At 44.3% G+C, this 12,540-nt stretch overlaps 1 protein-coding gene across 8 annotated transcripts in view; it reads left to right on the top strand.

The window, feature by feature from the left end:
- REEP1 (receptor accessory protein 1) overlaps positions 1 to 12,540 on the top strand; it is a 136,887-nt gene that overhangs the window by 86,077 nt on the left and 38,270 nt on the right. For all 8 annotated transcript variants that reach the window (XM_059891517.1, XM_059891519.1, XM_059891518.1 and 5 more), the window contains 1 exon segment: positions 8,215 to 8,335. In XM_059891517.1, the coding sequence (XP_059747500.1) occupies positions 8,215 to 8,335 (121 nt within the window).

Genomic DNA, 12,540 nt, shown 5'->3' on the forward strand with positions numbered 1-12,540 from the left:
TCTTCTGGAAATTTTCTGTACACATTAATTGCTTGTATATTTGACAGTTTCATCACTTGCCAAACCCTCTTTGAAATCTCTTAGAAATTCCCTGGCAATCCAGTGGTTAGGGCACAGAGCTTTCACTGTTGAGGCTTTGGTTCAATCCCTGGTTGCTGAACTGAGATTCGGCAGGCCACCCAGCATGACTGAAAAAAAAAAAAAAAGGAAACTCTTACCCCCTTGAGTGCTCAATACCCCTTGACGGTATTGTGTTGAAAGCATAGAATTGCACCTGAGTGCTGTACAAATGACTTGGATATTATGGGTTCATCCAGCCTTTTCTTCTCAAATACATCCTAATTTTTAAGGTCAGGGCAATTCAAGGGCTTATCCACATAGAATGTTGTTGTTGTCCAGTAACTAAATTGTGTCCGACTCCCTTGACTCTGTGGTTTGCAGCACGCCAGGTTTCCCTGTTCTTCACCATCTCCCAGAGTTTGCTCAAACTCGTGTCCATTGAGTCAGTGCTGCCATTCAACCATCTCATCCTCTGTTCCCCCCTTCTCTTCCTTTCTTCAATCTTTACCAGCATCAGGGTCTTTTCCAATGAGTCGGCTTTTTGCATCAGGTGACCAAAATACTGGAGCTTCAGCTTCAGCATCAATCCTTCCAATGAATATTCAGGGTTGATTTCCTTTAGGATTGACTGGTTTGATCTCCTTGCTGTCCAAGGGACTCTCAAGAGTCTTCTCCAGCACCACAATTCGAAAGCATCAATTCTTCGGTGCTCAGCATTCTTTATGGTCCAACCCTCACATCCATACATGACTACTGGAAAAACCATAGCTTTGACTATATGGACCTTTGGCCAGGTACATAGTAAGAACTGAGAGGTGTATGTTTGTGAGCAATGGATGATGATTCAGAGAGAAGCAAAGCCCTTGAGCCACACTGAGATATTGTTCCATTACTCATGGTACATTATGGGGTTACCTGTTGGTCTTGCTAAATGACAAACCACTAAGGGGGAGGATGTTTCTACCCTAGCTTTGGTTTCCCTGAACTGCTTAGCATGGGCCCCTTACCTCATAGCTTTTCAGTTGAATTTTCCCAACTGAGTGAATCACTCAGTAAGCCAGAAGTTGTCTTTGAATAGAAAGGGGGGCAGGAAAAAAGCTTGAGGAAAAAAATTGAAAGAAAATGAAGTGATTGCTAAGAGTAGCACCTGCTCACCACAACTATAAAAAGCTTATGTACAGCAATGAACCTGGAGAAAGAAATGGAAACCCACTCCAGTATTCTTGCCTGGAGAATCCTCATGGACAGAGGAGCCTGGTGGGCTACAGCCCATGAGGTCACAAATAGTCAGATATGACTGAACGACTAACACAGCAATGAAGACCCAGTGCAACTAAAAATAAATTTTTTTTAAAAAGTCATGTTAATGTGGATGGGGTACACAGGAAAGATCTTGAAGAACAAGGAGGCTTAGCAGCAGGCTGACCAGAGAATACAGGGGCTCCAGCAGCTCAGAAGAACTGCTCAGGATCTAATGCCCATCCTCCCCACCAACCCCCTGCCCCGCCAATCCTCATAACCTAGGGTAAGCTCTTACACTGTCCTTCACTGTGAGCATGAGGCTGGGGAGAACCAGGCTCTTGTACTCGTGCTTGCACAAAAGCGCAGCTTCTACCTATAAATCAGATACCTGCAAAAATTTCACTTCTGAGCATTTCTTAAAGGTACATTATCATCAGGACATAAAGAAGCATACTCCAAGAGATTCATGGCAGTTCTGTTGTAGTAGCTAAAGGTTGTGACCTTTGTAAATATCCATCCGTGGGGGTCTGGGTAGATGCTCATGCCCCCTATATAGCCATTAAGAAGGGTAAGGCCTGGGGAATTCCCTGGTGGTCCAGTGGTTAGGACTCAGTGCTTTCACTGCCCTGGGCCCAGGTTCAATCCTTGACTAGGGAACTAAGATCCTGCAAGTCACATGGAGCAGCCAAAAAAAGAGAGAGAGAGAAACCACTCTCCATGAAATGGTATGAGAAAATCTCCAGTTCAGTTCAGTTCAATCACTCAGTTGTTTCCAACTCCTTGTGACCCCGTGAACCACAGCATGCCAGGCCTGCCTGTCCATTACCAACTCCTGGAGTCCAACTAAACCCATGATCATTGAGTCGGTGATGCCACCCAACCATCTCATCCTCTGTCGTCCCTTTCTCCTCCTGCCCTCAATCTTTCCCAGCATCAGGGTCTTTTCAAATGAGTCAGCTCTTCACATCAGGTGGCCAAAGTATTGGAGTTTCAGCTTCAACATCAGTCCTTTCAATGAACACCCAGGACTGATTTCCTTTAGGATGGACTGGTTGGATCTCCTTACAGTCCAAGGACCTTTCAAGAGTCTTCTCCAACACCACACTTCAAAAGCATTGATTCTTTGGTGCTCAGCTTTCTTTATAGTCTAACTCTCACATCCATACATGACCACTGGAAAAACCATAGGCTTGACTAGACAGACCTTTGTTGACAAAGTAATGTCTCTGCTTTTTAATACGCTGTCTAGGTTGATCATAACTTTCCTTCCAAGAAGCAAGCGTCTTTTAATTTCATGGCTGCAGGCACCATCCACAGTGATTTTGGAGCCCCCCAAAATAAAGTCAGCCACTGTTTTCACTGTTTCCCCGTCTATTTGCCATGAAGTGATGGGACCGGATGCCATGATCTTCGTTTTCTGAATGTTGAGCTTTAAGCCAACTTTTTCACTCTCCTCTTTCACTTTCATCAAGAGGCTTTTTAGTTCTTCTTTACTTTCTGCCTTAAGGGTGGTGTCATCTGCATATCTGAGGTTATTGATATTTCTCCTGGCAATCTGGATCCCAGCTTGTGCTTCTTCCAGCCCAGCATTTCTCATGATGTACTCTGCATATAAGTTAAATAAGCAGGGTGACAATATACAGCCTTGACATACCCCTTTTCCTATTTGGAACCAGTCTGTTGTTCCATGTCCAGTTTTAACTGTTGCTTCCTGACCTGCATACAGGTTTCTCAAGAGGCAGGTCAGGTGGTCTGGTATTCCCATCTCTTTCAGAATTTTCCACAGTTTATTGTGATCCACACAGTCAAAGGCTTTGGCATAGTCAATAAAGCAGAAGTAGATGTTGTTCTGAAACTCTCTTGCTTTTTCAATGATCCAACAGATGTTGGCAATTTGATCTCTGGTTCTTCTGCCTTCTCTAAAACCGGCTTGAACATCTGGAAGTTCACGGTTCACGTTATTGCTGAAGCCACCGGAGTGTCCTGTTAATTGGATGTGTGGTGGGGAAAGCAAGGTGTGGTGTGAAGGGAAGCAGAGAATACCACTGAGTGAGTGTAGGGAGCATTGCAGGTGTCCTACATACCCACATGATTGTATATCTTAGCCCCAGTCCACTTCTGGAAGGATCTACAGGAAACTGATGATGCTTTTGTGCTTTTGGGAAAGAGACTCTGCTATGTCCCCTTTTGGACTTCTAGAATCTTTTAAACTATGTGGACACACAACCTATTAAAAAAAAAAACAACCCACATCTCTTACATAATAAACAAAAGAGCCACAGTGTGACAGATTCCCCCTAGGATTATCTGTGTAACTTGGATTGGTGCCTGAGCTTGCCAGGCTCATTTTCCCCTTGGGGCTAACAAATACTTGTTTTCAAGACCAAATTTCCTCCATTGTTAATCACCAGAGTGTTCAAATATGAGAGGATCACATCTCTGTTCCTTCAGCTCCTTCTCTTTTCTGGCTGTGAAGCATTAAACGATCTTGACATGAAAGTGTCCTTTAGTTGCTAGGAGAATGTTCAGGAAGGGCCTGCCAGGAGCAGAAGGCAGTGGACTAGGGTGGGGAAAGAAGGGGTGGGTGGAGCTGCTGTCTGGAGTGATGTGAGAGTTAAAGACCTCTGAAATGTCTTGCTAGAAATTACTGTTTGTGTTTGCCCTCTTACACGAGGATGGCCTGGAAGGGGTTTACTTTTCTGAGGCCTCAAACCTGCCCAAGTATCATGTTCCCTCATAGCATCATGTTTGAATGGTACCCAGGATTTAAGTTTGGTAAGACATGCAGAGGGGCTTCCCTGGTGGCTCAGTTGGTAAAGAATCTGCCTGCAATGCAGGAGGCCCTGGTATGATTCCTCGGTTGGTAAGTTCCCCTAGAAAATGGATAGTCTACCCACCCCAGTATTCTTGGGCCTCCCTGGTGGCTCAGACAGTAAAGAATCTGCCTGCAGTACAGGAGACCTGGGCTTGATCCATGGGTTGGGAAGATCTCCTGGAGGAGGGCGTGGCAACCCACTCCAGTATTCTTGCCTGGAGAATCTGCATGGACAGAGGACCCTGGCGTGCTGCAGTCCATGGGGTTGCAAAGAGTTGGACACAACTGAGCGACTAAGCATAGCATAGCACAAGACATGCAGACACAGAAATGACTATCATGAAGGAATAAGTTTGTTAACTTCACAGATCCCAAGGGATTTCCCTGGTCATCCAGTGGCTAAGAGTCCACACTCTCAGTGCAGGGATCCTGGGTTCAATCCCTCGTCAGGGAACTAGATCCCACATGCCGCAACTAAGAGTTGACATGCTGCAACTGAAGATCCTGTGTGCCACCGTGAAGACCCAGTACAGTCAAATATATAAATAAATAAATATTTTTAAAAAGATACACAGATCCCTAGAGGCATGGTGTGCCATGCAGAGTCACACAGGCAGATCAGGAAGCAGAGGAAAGAAGTGTGGGCAGGAGCCTGTATTGTGGTGTCCATGAGAGAGGCAGTCTCTCCATCAGCAAGGTCCCAAGATGTCAAAGCATCAGAATACAAAAAATAAAAAGACCTGGTTAATACCCATTTGACCTGCCAATTATGGTTGCACAGGTTGTTCATAGCACAAGATACCTGGCCAGTGGAGCTGAAATTCAGATGAAGCCCTGTTTGCAAGTCATATGCTCACAGGACTGCATCCAGTCGAAGGGTTGGGCTTTTTCTCACATGTGCAGAAGTACCATATGGGTTAACAGAGACCCTTGATGGCGCTTGTCTCAGGATGTTATTCTACACTAATTGTCTTGATTTGAGCAATCTCTGTTTCCTTGACTGGACTGTCAGTTCCGAAGATGCCAGAACCTTGTCTGTGCTTCCTGCTAGACTGGAAGCTCCAAGAGAACAGGGCTCAGGTCTTCTTTGTTCCCTAGTGTCCTCTTGGTGCTCAGCACCAACTGCCATATATGGGTGCTGGCGAAAGGTTTATGGGATACATCAGTGAATAGTACCCAGAACTTTAAACTTCAGAGATATTTTATCTGTACCTTGAACTCTTTTTCTTTTGGTACCAAAATGATCAAAACCTTTTTGCCTGATGTTGGTTTTTAAAATTTAGTTTTTTTTCTATTGAAGTATAGGTGGTGGTAGTGGTAAAGAACCCACCTGCCAAAGCAGGAGATATATGAGACAAGGGTTTGATCCCTGGGTCGGGAAGATCCCTTGGAGGAGGGCATGGGAACCCACTCCAGTATTCTTGCCTAGGGAACCCCATGGAAAGAGGAACCTGGCAGGCCACATGGGGTGGCAAAGAATCAGACATGACTGAAATGACTTAGCATGCAGGCATAGTTGATTTACAATGATGTGTTAGTGTCAGGTGTACAACTGAATCACTTTGCTGTACACATGAAACTATATATATATATGTTTAGTTCAGTCACTCAGTTGTGCCCAACTCTTTTTGATCCCATGGACTGTAGCATGCCAGGCTTCCCTGTCCATCATCAACTCCCGGAGCTTACTCCAGCTCATGTCCATCGAGTCGGTGATGCCATCCAATCATCTCATCCTCTGTTGTCTGCCGGGGTTCAGCCCCGGCTGATCCAGGGTATTCGAAGCGGGGACGGCGTCAGCGAGGGTCAGGATACAATAGCTTCAATTAGATATTAATTAAAGATGTAAAGAGTAATAGAATAAGGATAGCGCAGTAGGAAAATTCAGTGGAGAAAAGAGGCTGAGTAGCTTGGTTTACGCGGGAGACCAATAAAACTTCAAGACAAGAAGTTTGCACCACTTACATAGGCCACAGGCGTCCTTCCATTCTCCCGAAGGAGAGGAGACACTGAGGCCTCCCCGGTCGGATCTTAGAAGCCCAGGCATAATTAGTAAGCATGGTGGGTTCCGCGCTCCAGATGGAGACTCAGCCAGAGTGAGAGAGAGACATGGGGAGACCAGTATTTCGAGAAACTGATCCCAATTCTTTATTTTCTATGGTCTACTTTTATACACTGAGATGTTATGCAAAAGTCACGTGGGGTCGGCAGTCCTGACTTTTATCAAAGTCAGGTGCTTCATACAAATGTACACAGAGGTCTTAGGGGTATTACATCATCTTCTGGCCAGGGGGCCTGCTGACAATTTATGACCCTCTCCTTGTGACAGTGGTCAGTCAACCAGGACACTTATTTCTCCAGGGGTGATTATTCTTAAAACAGACGCCACCCAAATAAAGTTACATTCCTACAGGGTGAGGGTATAGTGGGTTTTAGTTAAGGAAAGAATTTACTTAGCCTAAGGTCTAATGTGATTAATATCAAAGGTTAATACTTATTTCTTCTATATATTCATTAATGTGTGTAAGGGCAGGGGATATGGAGACTTAGCAACAAACATTGGCTCAACAAATGAAAAATCCTTCACCAACACAATTTCTAATCAGCCCATTATACTTATACTAATAGTTTTCTAACTTTTCTAAGGAACCTGTTTTTAGAAGGTTTAAAGCATCTCGTGCCTCTCATGGTTGGGAGGCTGTGAGCAATCACATGTGGCCGGACAAGCCTGTCAGGCAGGCCAGAGAACCTTCAGAGGAGTTTGTAGGTTAAAACACTCTTGTCACGCCCAGGAGTTTTGATTAACTGGAGCTCTAGATTAACTCCTTCTCCGAAAGAGGTGGTGGGGGACAGCCCCCCGTAAAGTCAGAGGTGTAGGTGAGAGCACAAAGTAGTAAAGTAGGCAGGCTCTGATTATGGGGGTAGATGCTCGAGGATTTCCAGGGGGACTCCTGAGGCTCGATCCCGCCTTCGTGTATGTCGAGCCTCCTTCCTCATGACCTTTGCCACGGGCGGAGTACCTCACTCTGGCCCTCAACAGTTGTCCCCTTCTCCTGCCTTCAATCTTTCCCAGCATCAGAGTCTTTTCAAATGAGTCAGTTCTTCACATCAGGTGGCCAAAATATTGGAGTTTCAGTTTCCAATAAATATTCAGGACTGATTTCCTTTAGGATGGACTGGTTTGATCTCCTTGTTGTCCAAGGGATTCTCAGGGAGTATATATATATACATATATGTATATATATAAGTATACATACGTATATGTATATAAAGCAGTTATATATATTGTACTTGTTCAGTTGCTTAGTCATGTCTAACTCTTTGTGACCCCATGGACTGCAGCACGCCAGGCTTTCCTGTATTTTACTATTTATATTCTATTCCCTGCCCCCCTCCCCCAAGTCTGCTGTTGGTTTGAGCAGGGTAAGTACCATCCTCTTTCCTGCAAGAGTTGGGCTCCTGTCCAGCCTGTTTGGGGACTAAGAAGACAGCCAAGGAACAGAGGCTTTCATTCTAAGTGGAGATTCTTTGTTAGCTCAGCCCTGCTGTGAATCCTCCAAGTGTTTGTCTCTTCTTGGCCTCCAGGAAAGAGTGAATGAGTGGGAACTCGGGCAAGGGTGGATGTGGCATCTGGGCCTGCAGGAGCTCCGGCTCCAGCCAAAGTGAACGGAGCCTGGCAGAAAGCGCCAGTTGTTGTCAGGCACAGTCATAGAGTGACTGCTGAGAGACCCTGGGTCCCTAGCTTGTTTGACAACAAAAGAAAACGTGAACGGGCTTTGCGAACTCCCTGGTGGTCCCATAGATAGGACTCTGTGCTTTCACCGCTAGGTGCCTGGGTTCAATTCCTGCTCAGGGAACTAAGATCCTACAAGCCTCATACTGAGGTCACACACACACAGAAAAGAAACTGGTTTTCAAAAGAGGCCCTGGGCTTGTACCTCGGATGTGTGTGTGTGCACACACGTTCATGGGAATCTGAGGACCAGGCTGTGTGCAGGCAGGAGAGCTATCTGTGCTCCCAGGTTCTCTCTGTCATAGGCTCAGGGCAGAGTTGCTGAAAACCTAATGGAATGTGTATGTTTCTCCTCTCTCTCCAGGTTTCCATTCTATTATGAACTAAAAATAGCATTTGTAGCCTGGCTGCTGTCTCCCTACACAAAAGGCTCCAGCCTCCTCTACAGGAAGTTTGTACATCCTACACTGTCTTCAAAAGAAAAGGTAATTTGTGTTGTTCTGCCTTTCATTCCTTCGAGTGAGTGAAAAAAAAATTTAAGTGATTAAAAAAAAAAAAGAAGACATATGATTTTATTGAAGGAGACTCTTGATTGACTTATTTGCCCCCTACCCGAAAATTGTTCCTTCTAATCTTTCTCTTTTAAGTCTATTTTTATGACCTGGTGAAATTCTCAAAAGGATATTATTCATCACTATTATTGTAAAACATTTCCATACATCGACACAAAAGACAGAAAAAAATTCACTCATAATTCAACTCCCCAAACGGAATTTCTTTCATCAGGCTCGGCACCTGTCCTTTTGTAGATGGAATTTTTATATATACTACTAAAAAATACTTTAAAAACTGAGTACAGGGCTTCCCTGCTGGCTCAGTAGTAAAGAATCTGCCTGCCAGTGCAGGAGACACAGGTTTGATCCCTGGTCTGCGAGGATCCTGCATTCTGAGGAGCAGCTAAGCCCATGCACCATAACTACTGAGCTTGTGCTCTCAAGCCCAGGAGCCACAGCTACTGAGCTCACGTGCCGCAGTTATCGAAGCCTGCTCGCCCTGGAGCTTGCGCTCTGCGACAGGAGACGCCACTGCAGTGAGAAGCCCACATACCACGGCTGCAGAGTAGCCCCTGCTGACTGCAACTAGACAAAAGCCTGAGCAGCCACCAAGACTCAGCATGGACAAAAAAATAAAAATGATAAATGGTAAAGATAAAAATAATAAATTTTTAAAAACCTAACATAAACAGGAAAGTTGAAGCCTAGAGAGATGAAAAGACTTGCATTTGTGCCTGGATAGCTACAACAGAGACTGGAATATAATAAATTTCTAGTACATGTGCTTTATTGATCAATGATAAAATGTATGCTACAAATGAAATACCTGCTATTTTTATACTTTATAAGTTATCAGTTGATAAGTGTGTTAATGAGAATAGACATAATAATTTGATTCATGCGATTTACCTTTTGTGTTTTGCTTCAAAGTTTTGCTTCCCATACATCCTTGAAATGAAAATGTAGATTTGTCTAATGTCGGAGATGGAAAGGAGAAGGTAATGGCACCCCACTCCAGTACTCTTGCCTGGAAAATCCCAAGGACAGGGGAGCCTGGTAGGCTGCAGTCCATGGGGTCACTAGGAGTCGGACACGACTGAAAGACTTCACTTTCACTTTTCACTTTCATGCATTGGAGAAGGAAATGGCAACCCACTCCAGTGTTCTTGCCTGGAGAATCCCAGGGATGAGGGAGCCTGGTGGGCTGCTGTCTATGGGGTCACACAGAGTTGGACACGACTGAAGCGACTTAGCATAAGCATACAGAGATGGAAAAAATAAGATAGGGAGAAATTGCAGGAAGGAGTCAACAATACCTAAGGATACACGGAGGAATTACAACTTTTCCCTCTTGAAAAGAAATTTAAGCTACTTTTAAGATAATGTCACTATTAAATTATTTTTTGTTTAACATCTCCTCTGCACCTGATTTGTCAGATTTGTTTTCAATGGATTGTTCCATGGTTTTGTTAAGATTTCATACAGTAAGAGACACATGCATACTAAGTTGCTAAGTCATGTCCTACGGTAGCCTGCCATGCTCCTCTGTCCATGGGATTTCCCAGGCAAGGATATTGGAGTGGGTTGGCATTTCCTCCTCCAGAGGCTCTTTTCAATCCAGGGATCAAACCCACATCTCCTGTGTCACCTGCATTGGCAGGTGGATTCTTTAACACTGAGACACTAAGGGAAATAATAGATGCAGAAACCATTAAAATAAAAGACCTCTGTCTTATTAATTTGTTTGGTAGCTCCTTTTTTCATTCAATGCAGTCTATGTAATGTTTCCTTAAAATGTTAACCATACACACACACACCAAAAAGCCAAAACGAAACCCGAAGACAATAACTACAAAAAGCTGAAAAGATGCATTACTTGTCTTCTGAAATCTTAAACATGTTTGCATACCATCCTTTTCCACTTGTGGGTCTATAAGGGCCCACAAACATCACCACACATAGTATACAATCAACTTCTATTGACTTCTTGTCTTAGAATAAATTCTTGAGAGTGGGATTATTGGGTCCAGCATTCTGTAATTCATTAATGATATTATATGACTTTCTGAACTGGTTGTGTGGTAAGATTCTACCATATGAATTAAGAGCACTATCAATTCAGTTCAGTCACTCAGTCGTGTCTGACTCTTTGTGACCCCGTGGACTGCAGCACACCAGGCCTCCCTGTCTGTTACCAACTCCCAGAGTTTACTCAAACTCCTGACCATTGCGTCAGTGATGCCATCCAACCATCTCATCCTCCATCGTCCCCTTCTTCTCTCGCTTTCAATCTTTTCCAGCATCAGGGTCTTTTCCAATGAGTCAGCTCTTTGCATCAGGTGGCCAAAGTATTAGAGTTTTGGCTTCAGCATCAGTCCTTCCAATGAACATTCACGACTGATTTCCTTTAGGACGGACTGGTTGAATCTCCTTGTAGTCCAAGGGACTCTCAAGAGTCTTCTCCAACACCACAGTTCAAAAGCATCAATTCTTCAGCGCTCAGCTTTCTTTATAGTCAAACTCTCACATCCATACATGACCACTGGAAAAACCATAGCCTTGACTAGACAGACCTTTGTTGACAAAGTAATGTCTCTGCTTTTTAATATGCTGTCTGGGTTGGTCATAGCTTTTCTTCCAAGGAGCAAGTGTCTTTTTATTTCATGGCTGCAGTCACCATCTGCAGCAATTTTGGAGCCCCCAAAAATAAAGTCTGCAACTGTTTCCACTGTTTCTCCATCTATTTGCCATGAATTAATGTGACCAGATGCCATGATCTTAGTTTTCTGAATGTTGAGCTTTAAGCCAACTTTTTTACTATAGGTGGCTTGATACATTCGTTTCTGTTGCTTCTGAAAGTTGTACATTTTGGGTTTCCAGGGCAAGGCTTTGAGTACATCAGTTGGAGGTACTCCAGTACAGGTTACTGTAGCCATTTCTGAGATGCCCTTTAGGAACTAGGACACAACACTTACTGTCTCAGAGGGTAATCCCTGCCTCCACCTCATTATCAAATCTCTACTCTTCCTACTTCCCTTTCTCTAAACACTGGACTTAACCCTGAAGCCACTAATGTAATTTCCATTGACTCTTAAGAGCTGCCAAGAATCACTTCCAGAGTCAGCCAATGGAAACTGAGTGTTGTGACTTCCCAAGGAATTTTAAACAAGGACCAGGCAAGGGGGTGAATGCCCACCTGTATGCCTCAAAGTGAAGGAAGTGCACCAATGTGCTGAACTTCCGATGAGACACAGGCCAAGTGTCATTGACTGAACTCTGCTCCTATGATTACAGAATGGCTGTTTTCCTAAAACAATGACAACAACCCAAACACAACAAAAAGAATGAGCCAGCACTGATCCAAATTTGAACTAAACCAATATTTTACTTGCTCTTGGTCCCTAAGTAGACCTCAATCTTCTCTTCCACCTCACCTTTACCTTGTAGTTGACTTCTGGTTTCTGTTTTTATTTAATTATCTGTAAAATGATCTCCTCTATCAATAAAAATATCCCCTATCTCTTTTTGCATCCTAATCTCTCCCATCGATATACACATGAGGAGGAATTTGGATATTGTATGAAACTGCTATGAAATAGTAGAATTTCAGAGATCCTGGGGCTTTACCTCCTTGAGATAAGGAAGATGACAATGGTTCTTGGTTACTGAAGCCAGCCACTGTGTAAGGTGCTTTCCTGGAATGAGCACATGTAGTCCTCACCATGGGGTTTCCAGGGTGGCTCAGCAGTAAAGAATATACCTGCCAATGCAGGAGATATGGGTTCGATCCCTGGGTTGGGACAATCCCCTGGAGAAAGAAATGGCAGCCCACTCCAGTATTCTTGCCTGGGAAATCCCATGGACAGAGGAGCCTGGCGGGCTACAGTCCTTGGGGTCACAAGGAGTCAGAGAGGACTTAGCAACTAAACAACAACAATGAATTCTCACTGTGCTCCACAAGTTAGGTGCCGCCACTCTCATTTTGCAGAAGACAGAACCGTGTGTAGAGGCTGAGCACTCACCCAGGTCTGACAGCCAATTAGTGGCAGTGCCAGCGAGAATCAGTGATGGAGCAAGCTGCCAAGCTCAGCGCTCAGGAGAGGGGAGAAAGAATAGAGGTTTATTTGGGCCTTCCA

The sequence above is a fragment of the Bos taurus genome, chromosome 11 (assembly GCF_002263795.3).
Source record: "Bos taurus isolate L1 Dominette 01449 registration number 42190680 breed Hereford chromosome 11, ARS-UCD2.0, whole genome shotgun sequence".
Lineage (NCBI taxonomy): Eukaryota > Metazoa > Chordata > Mammalia > Artiodactyla > Bovidae > Bos > Bos taurus.